The sequence below is a fragment of the Cryptomeria japonica genome, chromosome 4, assembly GCF_030272615.1.
Source record: "Cryptomeria japonica chromosome 4, Sugi_1.0, whole genome shotgun sequence".
NCBI lineage: Eukaryota > Viridiplantae > Streptophyta > Pinopsida > Cupressales > Cupressaceae > Cryptomeria > Cryptomeria japonica.
In genome coordinates this window covers 225,478,346-225,502,199 of record NC_081408.1, presented here as the reverse complement: position 1 = coordinate 225,502,199, position 23,854 = coordinate 225,478,346, and the positions used below count along the sequence as shown (strand labels likewise).

At 35.3% G+C, this 23,854-nt stretch overlaps 1 protein-coding gene across 1 annotated transcript; it reads left to right on the top strand.

Moving 5' to 3' along the window:
- Nucleotides 1-21,474: 21,474 nt before the first annotated feature.
- Nucleotides 21,475-23,356, top strand: LOC131069750 (cationic peroxidase 2-like). The gene is made up of 4 exons (XM_058005291.2): nt 21,475-21,681; nt 21,867-22,046; nt 22,345-22,510; nt 22,932-23,356. Exons 1-4 carry the CDS (start codon nt 21,475-21,477, stop codon nt 23,354-23,356), a joined length of 978 nt encoding a protein of 325 aa, XP_057861274.2.
- The last annotated feature ends 498 nt before the right edge of the window (nt 23,357-23,854 follow it).

The window sequence follows — 23,854 nt, the reverse complement described above, 5'->3', positions numbered from 1 at the left end:
AAATCTTGAATTTTACCTTTTAAAGCAAAACATTTTTCAGTATCATGCCCAGGTTGACGATGAAATTGACAAAAGGATTTGTTATCAAAATAGGGTGAATTAATCTTTGCAGGATCAATTTGCTTTATAGGAGGAGGAGTAAGCACATTTTGTTCTAATAACTTATTCATAATACTATGCAATGATTCATTCAAAGGAGTAAACTTTCTTTCTTTCTTGAAAAACTTAGAAATAGGAGGCACACCTGATGTTGCATTCACATTGTTGTTGATGATGTTTTCATTGAATTTAACGGACTCTCTGTTCGGTTTAAACTTCCCAAATGGTTGTTGACTACTATCAACCTTATCACTCGGAGCCATAGGATGTGATTGTTCCATTTGACTCACAGTCAGTTGATAATTGTGAAGAGTTGCACACAACTATTGGAAAGAAGTAAACTCAGAAAACAGAAGTTTTTCTCTAATATCTTTTTGTAAATTAGAAATAAAGATTCTTTGAATATCATTGTCAGGCACTGGAAAAGAAATTTGAGCATACAAATGCTTATATCTACCAATGAAATCAGTCACTTTTTCTTTAACACCTTGTTTACAATGCATTAAATCAATCAAAGTAACTTTAGGACTTATATTGTTTTGAAATTGTTGAATGAAAGCATTTGCAAGTTGTTCGAAAGAAGAAATAGAATAGGAAGGCAACGAGCAATACCATTGTAGGGCTTTGTCTCTTAATGTTCTAGTAAACAGTTTTGCAAGCAACCTTTGGTCATAAGCAAAATCAGTACATATTGTTTGAAAGGTCTTAACATGTGTTAGAGGATCACCCTTACCATTATAAAGCTCCAAATGTAGAATTTCAACATGTTTAGGGGGGATAGCTCGAACAATGTCAAGAGAAAGTGGGCTCGCAACATCAAATGTGGGCACACTAAACTTAGATTGATTCATAGAGGCAATGTGTTGCTGTAAAGAAGGGACAGTTTGTGCAAGATTGTTAATGGTCGCTTCAGTCGAAGAGTTCATATTAGACGTGTTAGATTGTGATGGAGGTGTTATGTTATTGAAATAAGGTAGAGAGTAAGGTGGTGGGACACTATGATAGTTAGTCATAGGAGATGATTGGACAGGAGGAGCACTACAAGGAGGAATGGAAAACGAATTTCCCCCTTGTGTCATGTTCATTTGTGGTGATGTAATAGGAACACTTATTGAAGGAATGAATAAAGAAGTCGGATTGAATGAAGGAAGAGGGTTGATTGAAGAAGAGGGATTGCCCCCATGACTGGTGATCATAGGTGGAATGTCTTGTATTGAAGTAGTCATTATGTTTGATGTAAAAGTAGGTATACTAGCAATAGGAGTCGTCAAAGGAATAGAATGATTAACTTGAGTAGGAGGTTGTGTATAACCTAAGGTTTTGGCACAACTTTTCATAGGCATCACATTTGAATCCACAATGTGTGCAATACCACGCAAAATATCTATTCCATTCTTATCACTTTGAAGCATACGTTTTAGACCCTCAATTAAAGGAAGAGCTTGACTATCAGGGTATTCTTAAGACATCCATTATCGAAAGTTGTTCTACAGAAACCTCATGGAGAGCTTCTTCATCATTAAGAGGATTAGAGGAATTACCCATGTCCTCGTTAAAAAGGCCATTCAAATTAGGTTCCATCTCCTCGGTAATCACACCTTGGAAAGACTTAATTCTAAGGCTTCGTCTAACGGGAATAGTGTAAGTAGGACTTATTGTTGTAAAACTCATGCACTAAAGAAAGAGAGAAGATTTTGAATTTTAGAGGTAGCAAATTTCAATAAAATCAGCCAATCTCCTAGATTTGAGTTGTTAAATGCAATCAGGACAATCTCCCAAAATTTCGGAAAAAATGTCCGGGACCGTGGCGAACGGAGTGCACACAGTCCTCGCAACTTTTTTCGAAATTTTCAGGGATGAAAGTTAAGATGATTTTAAAGCTAATCTGAAAAAATTGAGTGATTTTACGATCTGTAGATAGGCCAAATTAAAGTTGCAATCTCAAAATTGAACCCTACCAAGATTGTTGAAAAATGTAAAATTTGAATTTTGGAAAAGAGGGGGGAACTGAAATTTTGAATTTTATGATTTTAGAGGGAATGCTGAAAGCAATGGAAGTTTTGAAAATTAACAATTGACTCAATTTCATGCAAAATTCGAATTTGAAAGTGGAAATCAAGGTTGTTGCAATTAAACACTTAATTTCAAAAGTCACAAACTGCAAAAATTTGAATAAAGCACTGAAATTTTGAATGAATGCTAACACAATTTTCAGATTTAGGACTGTAAGAAACACAATTTTGACACAAATTTCAATTTCAACAATTTTTGAATGATTAGAAGCCTCAATCCAAGCAATCGCTAGACCAACTTTGACTTTAATTTTGAAAGTGTTAAAATTGATAAAATCAGCCAAAATTCTGGATTTTAGCAGAAAAATACAGTAAGAACTAGCTCCCGAAATTTCGGAAAAAATGTCGGGGACGATGGCGCTCGGGGTGCACACGGTCCTCGCAACTTTTTTCCAAATTTTCAGGGATGAAAGATATTGTGATTTTATTGCGGAATCCAAAGTTACAGCCGATTTGGAAGTGTTTTGATTAGTGAAATTATCAGTCAAAGGTTGAATCAAGAAGGTCTTAAAAATTAGGGGTTTGACATTTAACCACTTAATTTTCAGAATTAAAGCACAAATATGAATTGACAATTTGCAATAGAAGGGTAGATCTGAAACAAGCATTAACAATTAAACATTTCACAAGTTTAATTACTAAAAAGAAAATTTTAGGGTTTTTATGCAATCAACCTCTAAAATTTGCAAAAGATCAAACATGGAAATATAATTAGGAAAGCAAAAATTTCAGATCTAACCATGAATAATCAGAATGAGGATGTTTCACGTCAGGTTCACCAAAATGTAAAGCGGAAAAATCGAACCCTAGTTGTTCTCCCCTCCCCAACTCCAAGGAGAGAGAAGGGAGAGTCACTAGGGTTGATGGTTTTCACTTAGGGGAGACTTTACATTCAAAAGAGGGGTTGAAACCCACAAGATCCAATTGCACACAATGCAAGATTGGATTCTATATGAGTTTCAAGGGTTGTGATAGCAAGGATACCCTCTTTTGTAAAGAAATGTAGATAGAAAGATTGAACTAGGAATGCATGTAAAGTAGGAAAGATTCGCTTATAAATAGAGATAGGGATATGGGATGAAGCTGCGGACCTGGAATTAGCAGTAAAATGTTGAGACGGTTCTGTTCTGCAAATTTGAGCGAAAGTTGACGGGACGATGGCACCCGGCGTGCACACGGTCCTCCGAAAAATCCGCGAAATGAAGGGGGATCTGTTCGTCTCTGCACAAGGATTCCAGATCTTCAATTATAGCCGCGTACCTGCAACCTACACACAGAAAAGAGAGGACGATTGGGGGGTTAGGGATGAGGGGTTTTCCTTTAGGTCAAACCCCGGTTTTGGAATTAACCAAGAAATGAGAAATTGTTGTAAATGTAAATGATTGTAATGTAAAACAAGTACTAGTACCTTGTTGTAAGAATGTTTGTATTCTTACATGCGAATGTATAGATGTTGTTGTATGTTGTATGTTGTATGTGATATGTGATCTCCTCTTCAATGGTTGAATCCTTGTCTTGAATGCAACACTTAGCCTTGAATGGAGACTTAGAATGCTCAATTGCTTGAAGGAATGCTTGAATGCTTGAATATTTGAATATCGTTTCCGCGTCTTGTACACATATGTCCTTCCTCCTCAAAATGGGAGAGGAAATGTAGTTTATATACTTGTCAATTAGGGTTAAAAGACTGATTTTTCTGACCTTGGGCTGACCAGGAAGTACTATTTTCCAAATTGCAAACATAAAGACCCGAAGCCCCATAGGAGACCGGGCCCAAAATAGGGCCAGGGACCAGGGCGCTGGGCGCCATGGTCCTGGGGGACCAGGGCACTAGGCGCCCTAGTCCTGAAGGACAAGGGCGCTGGGCGCCATGTTCCCACCTCCAGGGACAGCAGGGTGCAAGGAGGATCAGGCCAGGGTGCTTGAAGAATGCAATTTTTGGTGTCATGAACAAGTTTCGGGGTCTCCATTCAGGTTCCGTGTTGCATTGCCATCGTGAAGACCCAAATGCAGTCAAAATTGCAAGTGTCGCAATTTTAGGACGCTACAATAACAGGATTCATTGATCTAGTATTATCACAATCTGCTTCATCTGAAGAAGCATCTCCAAGGATAACTTTCTTTAGTTTTTCATAGGTTGCCTCATGCTCTAAGAAATTGAGATCTGTCTTGAAAACATCCAAACTAGCTTGTTGATCAAGTTCATCTTCTAGGAAAACTTCATGTGTTAACTGATCTGGACGCACAGCTGGATGACCCTTGAACTTAACTTTGTGAATTGCAAAAAGGCCTTCAATTAAAAACTGTACTCGTTTGTCAATTTCCCCCTCATGGAGAATACCTCTAAATCTTTCAAAAATCCCATAGAGACCTTTGGGTGAAAGGTCTTGCAACAAAGAACCACATTCTTTCACAAACCCAACAGCAACCTCTACACTGTCATCTATGGGGTTCTCTAGTAAAAGGGTGAGAAGTTCCAAGGCAATGATCTCATGTGCAACTTGTTGATTCACTAAATGAGCTATGAATTTGGCTGCTGCTATCAACATGTGTGTGTCATTACATTTGTATGCCCTCTTAAGCTACAAAATAATTATTCACAAAAGCAGATTGCCAACTTTAGGAAATTTTGTATTTACCACAACAACCAATGCAACAAAAACATCTATAAATCCAGAGGATGCCATTTGGGATTTCATACAAGACCTACAAAATAGACCCCTCCCATGGATGAGATTCTCTGCAAACAACTCTGGAATGATGTTCTTGATGTTAGATGCATTTACCTTGTTTACTAACTCATTGATACTCTTCTGAAGGGCATCCCATGTCATGTGTTGGTATTCCACATTGCTCTTGTCTTCCACATCTTTCATCATTTGATCCAGCTTAAATGGGGGAATGTAAACACCCCCACTTCTTCCAACACCCTTCTCAGCTCCTCTTACAACACCTTCACCATTCCCATTCTGAGATGGAGCAGACACAACACCAGAAGTTTTCACTTCCACTGCCTATCTGTCCCTCTTGTTTCCAGAAGCCCCTTCACCACTTAATTCGTTCTTATTTCTGTACATAAGTCCATCAGGAAGCATGAGTTTTTGCATATAAGCTTGCCCAAATATTTTACAGTTATTTTTCATCAAGATTCCCTCAGGAGCTAGCAGATCCTGCTTCCATACTTTAATTCTGTTTTCTCAAAGGACAATCCTAAAAATTCATGCATTGCAAACAACTTTTTACACCTTTGTTGGTTGTGGTGGTGTCACAGAGAGTTTACATCAATAAATGAAGAACATGCCAATGCTTTTAATGCAACAGTAGAAGTCTATCTCTTATTCAATATCTCTAGTGAAACCCCCATGATCTTTTGTTGGAGTAGAATTTGTTATATTCTAGAAAGGGTCTTGTCCTTTGTTGATGTGATATTCATCTACCTCAAGAAATAACTATTCTTTTCTCCAACAAGAAGTGGAACTAAATGAAGATCTAGTACCATGAAATGAATCCTCAAAAGGATTACTATAGTTAGTTTTAGTAGATAATGATCTGGGTAAAATACTAATGTGGCTTTAGGAAACATTATGTACTAGCTTAGCGTACTCTAACAACTTTGCTGCGACATACTACATCCAATTAAGTCTCCATCGGTATCTCTATTGTGTTTATGGATTGGGATTCAATGTACTCTTTTTATACATAGATTTTACTTTCAACTGAGGAGGTTTGTATGTACTTACTTGTCTTTTGATTGTATTCCTATTTCAAGAATTTCTTCTATCCACAAATCATTTGTTGTAAGTTGTACAAGTGGAAGCTTGAACATGCCTTCCATGCTAGCCTTGTTGATACGTTCAACACCATCTTGTGCAACAAATCTTTAGAACTCCACTATTTCATTAAAGAGTGAGTAGTAGGGACAATCTAGGACACTTACAGAGGTTTTGCAAGAGAGATAAATAGACCTAAATATTATGGCTTAATAATGATCAATAGGTAAACAGATAAAAAACTCTCAATATCAAAATGACTTTCTCAATTGTCTTTACTAGAAATGGATAGATCTGCTAATAATGGCTTTATGACTATATGTCAACTTTAGACTCAATCCAAGAAGAGCTAGAACTAATATGCGATATCTAGATTTATGATCTTTATAATATAACAATCCCATAATTATGTTTCCACACATCTATACCACAACACAAACATCATGCTAGTGTTCAGCCATAGCAATTGATATCCTAATTATAGAATGTGAAATATGCACATAACTATGAATAAAGATTAAGAAAAACAAAGAAATATGCTTATTGCAAACATAAATGACTAATGGACAAGAATTGAATTCATTGTAGATAGTTTTGAATATCAAATTCACTTATTTGTGTGCATTTACTAACTCATGTACTTGTGGCCAACCATTTATCTCTTTCATAAATTAAACACTTATTAATAACATTAAATGGTTGAGTAATTATGTTTTAGTTGAAATTGAAAATAAAATATTTTATTTCAGGACAGCTCACACTATTCCCTATCATATTTTAGACTCTCGGTTTTGTTAGTAGTGGTTTGATGTCTTTGGAGCTGATCATTGCATTTCTTTAGTTACGTTTGCCAGCATACTCCCAGCCTGTGCCAAAATGGGAGCTTTGGAACAGGGTATGGACATCCATCAAGGCATAAAAGATAGAGGAATTTTGTCAGATGTAGTTGCAATTGCACAAAATGGATTTGTTGAGAAGGCTTTAGAAACTTTCAAGCAAATACAATCGGTAGGTGTAAATCCAAATTCCATGACCATTACTACTATCCTCCCTGCTTGTGCCAAAATGGGATATTTGGAACAGGGTATGGACATTCATCGAAGCATAAACAATAGACAAATTTTGTCAGATGTTGTAGTTGTAACTGCCCTGGTAGACATGTATGCAAAATGTGGAAGCATAGACAAGGCACGTGAACTATTTGATAGAATACCTAAAAGAAATGTTGTCTCGTGGACTGCAACGATTGTTGGATATGCACAAAATGGATTTGTTGAAAAGGCTTTAGACACTTTCAAGCAAATGAAATTGGAAGGCATAAAGCCAAATTCCACAACCTTTGCTAGCATCCTCCCTGCCTGTGCAAAAATGAGAGCTTTGGAACAAGGTATGGACATCCATCAAAGCATAACGGATGGAGGAATTTTGTTAGGTGTTGTACTTACAAATGCCCTTCTTGACATGAATGCAAAATGTGGAAACATGGACAAGGCTCATGAATTGTTTGATACGATGCCGCAAAGAGATGTGATCTCATGTGAACAATCAACACGCGCATATACGAGAGGAAGGGATTTCTCCTACAAAATTGAACGCTCACTCCTCAATCACTGTTCTATGGTTTTACAAGATTAAAATAGGACAATTAACCACCACATGTATATTTTTTGCAACATGAAATTAAAAACTAGGGCATTTTGAATCTACCTCCTGCGCGGGATTGCCTTCGACGCAGGTTTGATGTTCTTGGGGGTTGAAGTCACCACAGATGCCTACGCGGGATTGCAATTCACAAATGAATTCCCCGCCTCTTTTTTTATTTTGTAATGGCCGATGTTGTCCGAATTACGATGAACTCGAGCACTTTTTTGAAAAAAATAAAATTCTCATTGCTAATGCCTTCTTCGTCAAAACCAAATGGGAAATTTTCATCGGAATTATAACTAAAGAGGGCATTTTTTCAAAAAAAGTCAAATTTTGCCACAATATACCTTCTCCATCGGAAACCTCAGTCGAAAATCTAGTCCAAATGTATTAGTGCTTGCAAAGAGACCAAAATGGGGTAATGGTCTGAACCTGAACAAGGAAGGACAATGTAGGAGGGAGTGAAAGGAAAAAGCCTCAAGTCCCCTTGCTAGAAGAATCTATCTATTTTTTGTACTATATTACTCAAACCTTTTCTTCTGTTATTCCATGTGAAAATGTCCCCTGAATCTATTTCCAAAATATTATTCCTTTCAATCCAATCATTGAAGTCTTGCTAGGAACCACCTAGCCAGATGATTCATCCCCTTTTGTCTGAAGCACTATTGATGGCATTGAAGTCTCCCCCAATGAAGACTTGTTCCTCAACTAAAGTAGACAAGACTCCATCTAAAGCTGACCATGTGAGTCACTTTTTGTGTGGGGACATTGGGCCATAGGTATTTATAATAAAGAAGGAAGTATTTGTCTGAAGATGAGTGATTTTGGCTAGAAGCCAATTCCTGTTGGATGCAATACCTTCATATTTGACTTGAGAAGGCTTGTAGATTATCATTAAACCTCCAAATTCCCCTTCTAAGGCTACTGTCAATTGTAGAGATGCCTGGAACAGAGGGTTAATTCCACTTCCAAAGGAAACTGCTTGCTTGTCCTCCAGTTTAGATTCTTGCAAGAGGATTATGTCTGCACTGACCAAAAGAATCCTTCTTTTGATCACCCTCTATTTGTTAGGGGCATTGTGGCCCCTAACATTCCATGATAATATTTTCATTGTTGTTCAGGAAGGGGATTCCCCTTCCCTACTTTCCAAAGATCTGATAGTTTAGATTGATTCTCCACCGCTCCATCCTGGGATCTTTCTTCAATGAAAGATTTGTGACCCTTCTTGGGAGGGGAAGAACCAAAGTTTGGCTTCTCCAAAACCTCTTGATTCTAATGTAGCCCTAGTTTCCTTTTTTCCTTAATCTGAGAGTACAAAACTGCAAGGGGAGTGTCTAAGATTGATTCTAGGTCTTCATCTCCTATCATGAGATTTTGCAGGAGATTCTGAGCATTCTACTCACTAGTCAAATCCACACTATTAGGCCCTAAAGGCAGAGAGAAAAGAAAAGGGTAAGGGATTTCCACTGAGAGGTTGAAATGTTGATTGGAAGGGGGGAGATCTAAAGAAGAAGAAATCTCTCCTTTTGATAAGTGTGATTCATTATCCTCCTCTAGATCTGCTTTAAGATCTTCTTCAATAACGTCCTCTTCTTGTAAGAATTTTGTCAGGTGAATGTTTTTACTTTTACTGAATTTTGTTGACTGGAGGGGTCCCCTTAGTTTCTTGCGCCTTAAACTTCTCTTTCTTTTTGTAGCCTTAACTGAAGTTTGGGAGAATATGTTGAATGCCCCTTTGCTTAGGGAAGGAGTGTTTTTTTAACCAAACAAACTCTTGACAACCTTTTGGAAATGGATCTTAGTAATTGGTGATAGTATGAGAGGGGGACAACTCAAAGGAGAAGGTAGGGATCCCTAAGAAACCTGACCTGGAATCGATTGATTCAAACCTCCTAATTTATGTCTAGGACACTGGTTCGTTCTACGAGTGAGAAGAGGTTGAAATTTTGGGTCAACAGGTGAGATAGGAGGAGAGGCAGAGGCTCTGACTTGGGACTGTCGAAGAGCCTTCTTGACTACCTGGGCTGTAACCAAAACAATTGAGTCGGCTAGGACCGATGCGATTTCTCGATCCTTAACCTTCTTTTGAGAGTCTAGGCAAGCAATGATTGGCTCTGAATGCTGATGAGGTAGGTTGAGGGCTCCCATGGAAGCTGGTAGAGAGATTTTATTGACTATTTGGTTCCTAAGCAAACATTTACCAGGGACTTCCTTGCCCAGCCTTAACACTTTCTGATTCCATCTACCTAGTTCTGAAATGATTTCTAGTTCACTATAAAAACCTTTCTTGAGGTCAATCTCAACATAAATGTTTTTTTATATCCCCTTTAAGGCCTTTCAGGAAGTCTGCCTCAATCCTTACCAAGTATCCTAGAGCATCGCCAATCTTCACAAGAGACTCTAGACACCAAAATTCAGATGGAAGGCCTACTAAAGACAGCCAAACTGGAGTTTTCTCGAATTTGTGATGCACTAGATCAAAGCCTGGTTTCCAGTCAAGGAAGTGAAAGGTGGAGCCTTGGAAGAACAGAGGACTGCCTTTGTGATTGCTTTCTTCAAAGATGAGTCCACACATTCTAAGAAAAAGAAATCTTTTTGCAGTTGTCTTACTAAAATTAGATCTGGGAAGGAAGATTTCCACCAGTCAAGAATATCTTTGCTAGACCCACCGCTTACACACCATTTCACAAAGAAAGCATTTTCCTTGAGTCGAGAAATCATAGGATTCAAGGAGTCTGAGGGAAGCACAAATAGTTTGCTTCCCATTGATTTCTTATTCAATTTCTAGTCCTTGCAGTCAAAATAAGGAGTGGGCCACAGGGGGAAAGATTTTCTAAATCCCAAGGCATGTGAACCCCTGAAGGGCAAGCCAAATGCAGATGGAGGGCAGCCTTGCAAATTTTGGTGATGAAGTTGTTGCTTGAAGCTCAGAGTTTGCTTGGGAGGAGAAAAAATTTGAGCCCTAGTTGCAATAGGGATTCAATTTGAGCCGGTTGCTACTTTCTTTTCCCAAGAGTCTAAGTTTTGATGCTTCGCTGAATCATTAAGCCAAGATTTCTGATTTTTTGTTTGCTAAGCAGATCTCTCTAGAGGGAGGCTTGTCTGAGAGCTAAGCCAAGAATTATTTTTATGGGTCTAGCTCATATGAAGTCGTTGAAAGTTGGGGTTCTTTTGACAGCTCAGAAAATTCTTGGGGGCAGATCGGAATGCCTGCCGTGTGAAGGAACCCTGGATGGCGTAGAGATTTTGAGTCCGCAATGGATTTCGAAGCCTCTGGTTACTCTGAGGTCTTTAGAATTTAGATCTCAAATCCTAGTGTCTTGGGAGGTAACCTCGAGCATTCTAGGAATCCATGGTTCAACAACCATTCAAAAAATCCATATATGATAGAACCAAGCAAGTCTGCCTCTAAGTCCCAATTTCAAATATAGTGATCTTTCCCAAGATTTAGTTTCTCTTTAAACACATCTTTATTGGCTCATTAGTTCATTCTAACTTTAATATGTCATGTTTGAAATCTAGAATTTTAGTCTACTTAACAAATAGGTTGGATCAAATTGTGTTACTAAATGCATCTTATGCGTTCTTCACATTTATGGTTGCTAGCCAATGTAATTTTATCATCATTATTTAAAGGCTACCTCCTCAAAGCTCTACCAAGCTCAGCCATTGATATTTTTGTGTGGGTGTGCATTGCCAAGCTCAGTGAATAGAAATTAATTGCAAACAAACACAAATACATAGAAGCACTCAAATTAAAGCTCACATCCATTGGCATAAATTCAATGACAACTTTTAAATAAATATTTCATGCTTTGCATTCTCAACGCACTTCTTAATTCTTAAAAAAAATGAAAGTGTAGAAGCTCTTCACCAAATTGTCTAATATTCTCCAAGATTTTGTTAATCATTGTGAGTAGGTTTTTCCATAGCTAAGAGAACTCAGTTGAATGAGAAGATGCTTTACAAGAATACCTCATAGTCATTCTCTATTGGGTATCCCCTTCATAGCAAGTCTATTGCTCAATACTTCTCATCTTTATGAGGATATTTTCTTAATGATCAATCAAAAAGACCCTATTTGTTATGGCTTTCCTTGTAAATTTGATAAAGCTCTCTAGGAATTAGTTGGAGAAGATCCTCATAAAGTTTTTTTTGGACTCCTTTCGTTATAATTCTTTAGGTAAGTTGAGTGAAAATGAACTATTAAATTCATAACTAAATTAGAAGATATGGAATAAATTTAAAGTTGGAGATTGAATACCTTGCCTAATGTCACCTACAAATTTACTACTAAGGCGCTTTCCTTGAAGTCACACCATGTTTTACCCTAAATTGTGTCTCCTAAGAAACATATTTTTATATAATCTAGATACTATCTTGACAACATAATTTCTATTTGGGAGGGGGATGGGATGGAATGGGCCTGTGACACCAAGAATTCATCCACATGTAACACGAGTGAATTAGACTCTAAAAAAAATATGCACTCCACTATTACCATCTTCCAAATCACTCCTACTCTTGAAGGAAAATTCAATTGAGAAAGGGATAATTTGATTGATTGAGCTCTCTTTTTTGTAGAATAAGAGTGTTGCAAATGGAAGTGATTTTAGCAGCTTGAGTAGGATTCACTCACTTCCTTGGGGAATAGGCAGTGATAGTAGACTATTTTCATGTGTTGGTGTAGGGATGGTAATGAGTAAGTTGCTATAGTGGGATAGTTGTTGTGATTCTTATATGACTAGGAGGATCATTTACTTTGACTATTTTTAAAGTTTTTGTTGCAAAGATGTGAAATATATTCAAACTTCTCTATTCTAGTTTAATTAACTCTTCAAAACTATTATTTCCCATGCACTAAATTTTTCTTTATTGTCTTTGTTCATTTTCTCATAGATTAGCCTCTAAATATCAACTTGTTCTTAGGCCATCCTTGTAGTGGGAATCTTGTACATTGAAAGATCTCCTAGATTACAAATAACATTACTTCAATATAATTTAATCTTACTATAACAGACATCAAGAAGGAATGCCAAGTGAGGAGGGATGAGGATTGAAAGAGATGCGCTTAATATTTTTCTTGATCATTTATCAATTTGGTTGAAATGTGAAGCTAATTTGACGTTTGAATGTTGATTTTTCTATTAATTTTTATGTGCATTGTGTTGTGATTGAGGGTTTTGTTTTATTTTCTTTTTTACTTTTATTTTTGGGTCTTGGTGATGTTTCTTAATCCAATTAAACAATGTACATGCAAATGTACACTATTCTATATTTCATTACTTTTTAAAAAATTTAAATGCTATCAAATTAACTACTTGAAAAAAAAAATTTATTGAAAGATCACAATTCTAAATGACTTTTCTAAATTTAATTAATTTTTTTGTTTTAGGTTTTATTTTCTTGGAAAAGATCTATTCTATGAAAAATAAATACAATACAATTATGTTGAATTTAAATATAATTATAAAATCTTAAGCAATTGTTATTTTTCCTTGGCAAACAAAGATCATCTAATTAATAATTAAATGAGAAGATTTTTTCAAAATAAATTAAAATGAATAATGATACTTGTGCAAAATTGAATCTTCAAATAATCCTTTTGATGTTACATATCTCAAAATGTGTTCATAGGTGATCCAAAAAAATTCTTTGGTAATAGTGGACTCATATTCCTTGATGATAGGGGAAGGCAATGGCATACTAGCTCTAGAAAATTAGATATTATATAGAAGGTTAGGGAGGCTTTGAAGCTTCTAAATAGAAATTAAAAGGGTGCATGAAGTTTGTATGAGAACAAGAATGTTAGAGGAGGTTACAATTGTAGAGATGGAAAAAATTATAATGGGTGATTTTATCTTATCAAAAAGTGGGAGAATAAGATCCTTATGCAATAGCAAACTTATATTCCTTGATTATAGGGAAACAAAATGGAATATGAACTCTAGAAAAAATAGAAATTACATGGAAGGTAAGGGATGCTTTGGATCTTCTAAAACTAAATTAAAAAGATATACTAAGTTTGTATGAGAACATGAATGCTAGAAGGGGTTACAATTTTAGAGAGAGCCTAAATCCTAAAGGTTATTTTATCTTATAAAAGAAGAAGAGAATGAGATCCCTATGCAAAGAAAAGCTTAAATGCAACAATTGACAATCTCCCCTTAGGCTCACTAGGAGATAGGTTCTTATTTTGGAGATGTTTCATATATTAGATGCCACTGATTGAACTTTGAAAATAGAAACAATTGTGAGATGATTAAAGAGTTTATTGGGAATGGAGGATCAAGTGAGGGGGGTAATGGCTTACTAATATTGAAGTCAATTACTCATAAAAATTGGTAGATAAATAGTGATAATTAAAGCAATCACACATCTCCAAAAATTAAAAAATGTCACCACTTGGGGGGTTTTGATTTCTAAGCATAGAATCAAGGGCCTAGATAACAAACTAGTGCATGTGTTTTATTTGGAGAAGGAGCCCTTTAGCATCGAATCAATTGAAACATGTTTTATTAAGACTTACCATTCATTATGTCACATTGTGGGTGAAGATTCTGAGGAAAAAATACCAATTCACCTAATTTTCATGTTTGCAAATATATAGGACAATATGTTGAATACAAAATTGATTTTTCAATTTTCTTGGCAGATAAAATGCATAGACAAGTGGTTTCCATCAAGGCCAATAATGTAAAGTTCAAGCTTAAAGGGTACTCTCTCATGTGTCATATGTTCTTATATGTTGGAAGAGGTCTATTGGATCAAACTCTATGAGTGAGACATTATGATGATAAGAAGAAGACTCTCCTAGTCTAATGTTGGACTCATCTATGGGATAGAGACTATGAGAACTCCAGTTTTTCATCTTTGAAGAATTCTTCATCAATAATTTGTGTAACGCCCCACCAAGGAACCCTAGAAGATAAGAGCATTATACACAAAAAAATGCATGGAAATATTTTTATTTTTTTGAAGTAATAGTGTCATCATGTATAACATGCTCAAGTTTCATTCTTGTCCTCAAGATAAGATCAATTGATTGAATCCAACTATTCATATGCATAAGACTACACTCTCAAAAGCTCCAACAAGATATCCCATGGCACCTCTAAGGATTCCCTGACGTCGCTACCTTAGCAACGCAACCAAAACTGGATCAACTTCTCAAGACCAACTAGGAGATGACTAAATCAACCTCTGATGATAAAACATACATAAATCAATGTGGTCATGCAGCTAAATACAAACCTTAAGATCAATGACATGCCATCCTGCATCAAAACGGGTCAACCAAACAAGCACACTGCCAAGTTAGGCAGAGACGCTGAAGGGAAGCTAGAGACGTCAAAGCATAGACGGCATTCTATAGGCTCAGAAGTTGATCCGGAGGTAGAGATGCTAAATTGCAAGCAGAGATATTGTTCTGTAATTAAACCAAATCGGTGGCAGACCACTGATCCCATAAACGGAGACATCGTCCCAGAGGCGGAGACGCTAAAAGATGGCCACAGTCAACGATCTGGGATTTTTGTCCGCCAGGCTAAGCGAATTGGCCGAGACTTCACCAATTGGATCCTAAATCAAGAATCTACTTCCTACCAGGAGTAGGAAACACAACTAAAGTCCACAATTGGACTTCATGAAACACACACCAGGTGGTTCCAATTAAGCCCGGATTGACTCCTAAGAGTTCAATCTAACGAGGGCTTGGTCAACATCTCATGATCACTATGGGAGATGAATAATTAATCTCCAAAACAATAAGACACATATCTATATTTATTATAAGCACCAAGCCAAATTTTCCTATAATGCATCAGATTAACTCATCAAATGAAAAGCATACGAGATCATGCTTGGTGACCGATTCCAACTCCTAGACCACGTAAAGATACATCAAATCATTGTGCTATATTACAATTACATACATCTCCTCTTGGAGTGTCTAATTTACAAATCATATATGAACACAATGCTTACATCCAATACATGGCTAACAATTGCAAGAAATGAGCAAAGGAGAAGTACAAGTGTTGAGGAAGAAGGAATTCTTCAACCACACACGATCCAAGTCCTCTGGTCCCCAATGGTGGTTGGCAATGCCAGCTAACCATGTGGAACCTGTAGGTTCCAACCCCACCGTGCTCGTGGAGATAGTCACATGGCCCAAGCATTCATACACTCAAACAAGGGAGTCAAATAGACTCACACAAGAGAAAACATGGAGTAACACTCAGCATGAACATACAATCAACCAAGCACATAATGCCATGTCCATCAATAAGTAAACAAAAGAGAGGCTTAATCCTTTATTACAACCATCTGCAACACGGACATGAAAGTACTCAACAAGGAATATCAAAACCAAAACAACAAGTATAAACCAATCTCAAAATCTAATCATCAAAGAGATCACACGGCCAACAAACCAAATAATATGGATACATCTAGAATCCATCAATAAGAAAATCACATGGAAGGCACATCCTCTTCTGGGTGCTACTCATATCTACAAGGCTAGATACATAGGAAACAAGAGCGGGGAATATCATCATGTAGCTTGAAGGGATGGCTCATGTGGAATCGAGTAGTCCTCTCATAGATAAGAGGAGACTCAATCATACTAGATCAATACCCCATGGATGGCTAGGCCTTCCCAACTCATCCCTAGTCTCAACAAGCACTCGAGGCCATGAGAGGGGCATCCATTTATCTTGGTTCATTTTATTAATGTGTCGTTAGTTTTCACTTGATTACAAAATGCTCAATGGGTTATCCCGGTGATCCCTTTGTACCTCAGCCCCCATTGGACACAACTCTCATTATTGGTCCTATTACCTACCCTAGGCTCAAGAAATCCAAAACATGAAGCCAATGACAAGATATCAAATTACAACATCAATTTGAGCCCAAAGCCAATATACTCAATTTCCCAATTAGCCAAAACACCAAGAAAATGGACCCCAAACAATCCCATGTCAAAATTTACATATAATTAAGCCCAATAATGTATGTAAGACAAAACATACCTTATGCTTTAAAATTAGAAGATATGCAAGTGCAAGATATGTTGGGTTCATGAAAATGAAAAATGTATGTCAACCTAGAATAAATCTTCACTATACAAAACCATTTCATAAAAAAGAAGAAAAGGTATGAATGGGTTTGACTTCAATCATCAAGGGGGAGCCAAAGTATCCTAATTAAACACCAAAATTCTTCTTTGTGTTGTGTTTGATGTAATTGATTGAATGTATGCATATGAACTAAACTAAAGAGAGCAATTATGAACAAGATTGACATAATGCATGAAACCAAGAACAAAAATGTAGAACAGAAGGCCAACTCTAAAAATGAAACATAGAGAGGAACCTATGATAGAAACTAGGAGCTAACTAAGTAGGATAGAGGTGTCAATCCTAGAGTCCAATTAAGTAGATTGATGCATAAGGCAGTGTCAAAAATCACATTAGGAAGTCAATGGATTGTTGTCCTCAAAACCTAGGGAAAAACTAGGAGAACACTAGCACCTAGCATGAGTGTTTGAGGAATTCTGGGATTGTTCATCAATTTTTTCTTTGTCTACTTATAAATTTTGATCATTTTCAATCTTTAGAACAAAACCTACACACATGAAAAAAGGGGGAAACTAGTTATGTTGTATGGAGCTTGCCCAAGTCAAACCCCATGTTGGTGTGCCCACCTCCACAACAACAATTATGAATGATAAACCACCCCATACTCATTTATGAGCATAAATAAAATAAACTTAAATGATTGCCTCATGCATAAAACACTTGCTTGGATTTTATATAAGGTGGTGAAGACACTCTACCATGAAATTCTACAAAATATTAATACAACATGAAGTTAATAACATGAAAGATTTTTTACTATTCTTGAAGGTAATCTTCATATTTCTCTTCTTGATAGATCTATAATCTTGCAATGATTGAATCAAATTGCTTGTTTGATCATTAGAATCCTTAGAATTGAGTAGCTAGACTTTTACATGTGGAAGGGAATCACATTTATATATGTCTTCCATCTTTTCGTGCATAACATTTTGGGAGAGACCAACAATAGGATACAATTGTTAAGGACCAAACCCAACATCCAAATGTTTGAATTTGGATCCAAATTGAAATTGGGAGGGAACTAGCTTTGGGCGATAGTATCTAGCCCTTTTTGGCAACAAAATGGGCTAGGCACTAGTCAAGGTTACCCATATTGTAGATCCAATCTTAGAACATGCACAATAACCAAGGCTAAACTAAGCATGAACTTCTTAAGGGTATACAATTTACGATGCTAAATCAATTTTATATGTTTAAAGTCAATATATAGTTTAATGATGTTGGTCTACTCTCTTTAGAATTTTATTCTAAGTAGTTGGAATTTTATAATAAGTAGATAGAACATATCACTAAAAGCTACTTATAGGTGGTCCTTTTCATATATATAAAAATGAATGAATGAATGATTGGACTACACAAGGGTTGGACTTTGTATAACACAAAAGAAAATTGTCTGTACATTAAAGGTTGTACATAAGTGGTTTTCTAGATTATAGAGAAAAAGAAAAAAAGGTAACAAAAGGATTTTATAAAATGAAATAGAATAATATTTGTTATGGTATTGTAATTTATATTCATCATTAAATGCTTTTAATTTTTTGTCATATTTTTTTTTCACTTTTAAAAACACTTCCAACAAACATTTTTTTTCTTATTCTTTGAAAGGTAATGTGAGTTGTTTGCATCAACTAAAGAAAACCAACAATAAAAATGACTTTTAGCTAAGGTTATTTTTTAAGATTTTCTTTTCTTTTATAAAATTGATAGTTGAGAGAAATATGGGAAGAGGCAACTGAAACAGCAAATAATTTAACACAAAATAATACATTATTCTCATATTTCCATTCAATACATATTAGATATTTATAGGATTCGCCAGTCCTATTTCATAGGGAACAACTCCTAAATATATGAGTTGTTTTAACAACTTGACTTCCTACAAACAAGTTTGTAAAACCATTATACTAATCTATTTAACAAACCATGTGACTAATAATAATATTAAGTTATTTCTCAACAACTTAATATTATGACACTTATTTATAACACCTATGTGAACACTAATTCCCAACAATAGTTATATTAAAATTTTAAAAAATGTTAATGATTTTTAGTTTGCTAGTAAAATTGATTGATTCAGAAAGAATTACAATTAACAATCAAATTATAGATACGAACCCTTCCTTCAATAAACTTTAACAAAATAAATATCCCTGAATTCTTAACTTGAAAAATAAATTAACAAGCGCTTGCACCTAATCAGAGGTGCAATGAGTATGTCAATAGTAATATATGTTTGAATATGCTAGTTGTATAAAATTTAATGTGTGGTTGTTTACATTGTGGATAGTTTGTTAACAAAATGAATAAGAATTAACTAATGCACTATATGTCTTCAAAACAATTGATAACAATTTGTACAATTAAAAGAATCCAACAAAATTATTATATTAACATTTTTAATAATCATGCGATTTCATGTGACAACAAATGCCTCCCTTAAGAAAACTATTTGAGTATTAAATAAATCTGTAAAGATTGAAAGGTCCAAGGGGCAAAAGATCTAGAGCCCTTTGTTGAGTATGCTTTTATGGATGGGTTGTGCTTGTAATAGCAAAATTTGAACAAATATCATTACAAAGATATGCAAGAATATAACCAGTATCCAACCAGTATCCAATAGTTCTGGTATATATCTTTTCTACCTTATAGAGATAGTTGTTGTGGTCTTGCTTCTTCTTTCTTCTTGATGATTATATATGGACTATTTTTCATTTTAGAGTATCTCTCAAAGGAGAATGCAGGTTCAATATGAAGACCGTCCAATGATTTAACTCTAGATATGGTTGTGAATGTCAAGCCTTGCCTTTTAGTTGTTCCAATATCAATTGTTTCCTTATGGAGTGTTAAACCCTAGGATTTATGGACTGCAATAGCCCATGCCATCATAAGCGGGACTTGTCATCTATTACCTAATGATATGGGTGCTATTGGTATAAATTTTGGATCAATGGGATTCCATGGTACCCTAGTGTAGTTATCAATTCTTGTTATAACATATACTGGAATATTTGGTGGCTTGGACCCATATCAGTATGCAATGTTGACTACTTCACCAAGAGCTCCATTTACGAGGCCTGGATTGGTCCATATGAACTTGTTGTTAGCATAATTTGCTAGTCTTTGCATAGTAGGACTTGTTTTTCGAGTTGTTCATCTTCAAAATCAGTAGTTGGTTTACTTTGAATGTTTTTCGTCTTACTAATTGCAATTGGATGGTTCAAATTTTTTAACATCCTTTTGTTATGGGACCTTACCAAGTCATTTGTAGCAAATAGGTGTATTGATTTGTTAAATTGTTCATTTTGACTTGGTGTAAGTTCCTTGGTTGTGTTGGTTGTGATAAGAATCTATCTAAATCGTGCTTGTGTTGGATCCCCACCTTGTTGGTGAAATATTGTGTGTAAGGTTATGGTCATTGTAAACAGGTTTCGTTCTTCCTTAGATAGACGTATATAAATAGTAGGAGAGTGGTGGGAGAAGTTTATCTCTCGTGGAAGTTTATCTCTCGTGGAATTTATCTCGCCAAACAATAGGGTTTAGGTTTTACCATCCATTTTACAGTTTCACGCCACGTTAAAGTTTATCTAACCACGTAAATGGGTGAGTGGCAATACTACAATGAATTGTTTGCGTAAAATTGAACTTTTGCCAAGACATCATTGTCTAATTATTATTATTAATCCATTCATTGCAACATATAATAATACTAAATATTAATTGTTACTAACTACTTCTCCATCTTAATGTAAACGTTTTAATTATTTTTTCTTTATTCTTTATTCTTTATTGCTTATGGAATTTTCAATGTCGTTCAACACAAAAGTAAAATAGTTAAATAGAATTAATCTAATTCTTGAAGTTAAATAGAAATAACCAAATTCTTAAAGTAAAAATGTTCATTCCGTCCCCATAAAAATTTAAATTAAATAGCAAAATAGAATTCATACTAATTAATTAATATTAATTAATCTAAATTTCAAAGTTCATTAAAATTATTGTTCATAATAATTAAAATTCATAAAATAAATAATTAATCAACTTAAATAATTAATAATTATTTTAAAATTAAATATTAAATATATCATATTAATTATTTTAAACTCTTAAAAATTTTAATTTTAAAAATAATTAATAATTTTAAATTTTATTTCTATATATACTAATTTTCATTAAGAAAATGTAGTTATTAATACGGTTACATCAAACAAATATAAAATTTATATAAGATTTGAAAGTCGTTTCTAAATGGTATTCCCAAACTAAATTAGAATTTAAGAAAACTGACTGGATGTAAAACTTTTCTAACGTGCGTGAGACATTACCGGTGAGCTATGCCCACATAAAAATAACCTATCCACTAATTAAACAAATTTAAAAATTCATACATCCAATACCGAGATTTAGCTGCATGTGATTTCCCGTTTTTTAAACGTGTAAAAAGCCGTCGCTGATAAATCACATTTCCCTATGTTAATTCTTTAATATGATCACCTGTACGCCATTCCCAGCCGACACACCAAATAAACAAGTACGCCCAGAAAAGAAAAGTGAGATTATCACAAATGATCACGAGCACGGCCAAAGTGGACCACTTTCTCTTGTCGAAATAAAACAATGGAGAAATCAGATTTTGGCCAAGTGCTTTGACAATTTAATCTCATTGCACAGCTTTATATAGCTTTCCTTGTCCACACCATCTCCATCACTTAGTTTATACAATCATCATTGATTGAAGAAGGATAGATGGCTCAAGGATTAAGGATCATAATTCTGTTTGTTTACTTCTTGTTTAGTGTGAAAGGTGAAGGAAGTACTAGAGTGGGGTTCTATTCTAAAACTTGTCCCACAGCAGAGAAGATTGTCAGATCCACAGTGGAATCCCATGTAAATGCCAACGTAGGAATTGCGGCTGGACTTCTCAGGCTTCACTTTCACGACTGCTTTGTTCAGGTTGGGATTGAATACCCGTAGATAATGAGTATAATGAGATCAATATAAGTTCTTGCAAGTAAATCATGAAATTAATTTAATCTCTTTCTAAAGAATCATATGAAAATAAATCACAATTTAAGAAAAAATTTGCTAACTGATTTATGTCTTTTAAGAAAAGCTAACATTTCAGTATACATATGCAGGGTTGTGATGGATCAGTACTAATAAGCGGCCATTTGTCCGAGAGGACTGCCATTCCCAATTTGGGAGCGAGGGGGTTCGAAGTGATCGAGGATGCCAAGGCCAAAATCGAGGCAAAATGCCCTGGTGTTGTTTCTTGTGCAGATATACTTGCAATTGCAGCAAGAGATTCAGTAGTTCTGGTAATTATATGTCTTGTTTGTCAGTCAGTTTTAAACTCCACACATTAAGCAACATATTAAGTCTAGAGAGTGTTAGTCAATTCTGAGTGTTTAACTAAGTTTAGAAGTGTATTTCTAATGTGACCACGTACATTAAGCAACATATTAAGCCTCAAAAATGTCAGTCAACTCTGAATGTTTAACATTTTTAAACCTGAAAATATGAACTTAATATGTGTGGTTTAAGCGGTCGATCTGTCTTAATACATTTTATTACATCAAAAAAAATGAGAGTAATATGTTAGAAATGTAACTGCAGACTAAGGGGATGAGCTGGTCTGTACCCACTGGAAGGAGAGATGGATTGATTTCATCTGCTTCAGAAGTACTTACCAATCTTCCATCGCCTGCAGATTCAGTGAGTGTGCAGAAGGACAAATTTGCTGCAAAGGGACTCACCACCGAGGATCTTGTCACTCTTGTAGGTAAGGAACATTCTCGATCAACACATTCTAAGTTTTGTTGATCTCAGTCATTTTATTTTTTTAGACCAGAGACATTCTAATTCATTTTTGAATGAGACCCACCCATTAATGTGGCAAAATCACATTCAATTCTTTAAAAGAATCAATTGTAAGTTTTGATACTACTCTTGTAGGTGAGTAAGATCTGTCTTATGTGTATGGAGCCTTAAGTTGTAATAATGTATATTGAAATTTGAGTAGTATTAAGATGGAAGTTTTATTGGATCAAATAGTTTTGAGATATAATGTGTATAATTCATTCTCGTTCTCAGGAAAGATGGGTCTTTATAAATTACTTCTGAAATATGAATCCAATAATAATATCATAATAATATTTTTTTAAAGTTTTCTCAACTAATGTGATAAAACAAAATGATGTCAGGAGGGCACACCATCGGACAAACTGACTGCCAATTTTTCAGATATCGTCTGTACAACTTCACGTCGACTGGAAATGCTGATCCATCAATAAACATGGCGTTTGTATCAGAGTTGCAGAGCCTTTGCCCTGCGGGTGGAGATGCCACTAAACGGGTGGCGCTCGACAATGGCAGCCAAAATAACTTCGATGCCAGCTTTTTTAAGAACATACGAGACGGGAAAGGCGTGTTGGAATCAGATCAGAGGCTTTGGTCCGATCCCTCCACAAATATATTTGTGCAAAAGTACGCGGGAAGTATAAGAGGTTTCATCGGTTTCAGATTCGGGAGTGCTTTTGGCAAAGCGATGGTGAAAATGGGCAACATTGGAATAAAGACTGGAACAGACGGGGAGATCAGAAAAGTATGTTCCAGATTCAATGCTTAAGTTGCACTAATTTGTACAAAATGCTTTTGATCTCTAGCACTGTAATTGTAAACTCAATTTATGAATTTATTTTAATCTTACTGTGAAGAACCGTTCTATGTTGAATGTTCTGCCACAATAACATTTACAATGGAATTAAGATTATAATAGAAAAGTATCTCAAGTAAAATTATAATTCTAATGTATTTTTCTGAATTCGATTGTGTATTTTTTTCCCATCAACTTTTCCAATCACACTCCCTGATTTATCATCAGGATGAAAATAATTCCAAAAAAAAAGAATTATTTAATGTGAAACAAGAAAGTTTATATTAAATAATTTCTTTCAATATTGGTTAAAAGTCATTTGAAAGATCATGGTTTATGTAATAAAACTTTACTCAAGAAAGATCAACGGAGGAGGAAGCAAAATATTGATCAAAGTATTTTACTTATTAATTTTTCCTTTTGGTTAGAGTTCTAAACATGGAGTCAATTAATTTGAGAATGAAAACTCTC

Bases quoted from the DNA above. Each gene is read 5' to 3' on its own strand.
- LOC131069750 (XM_058005291.2), top strand. From the start codon at position 21,475: ATGGCTCAAGGATTAAGGATCATAATTCTGTTTGTTTACTTCTTGTTT. The intron at 21,682-21,866 runs GTTGGGATTGAA...ATACATATGCAG, and splicing joins TTCACGACTGCTTTGTTCAG to GGTTGTGATGGATCAGTACT. The intron at 22,511-22,931 runs GTAAGGAACATT...AAATGATGTCAG, and splicing joins GGATCTTGTCACTCTTGTAG to GAGGGCACACCATCGGACAA.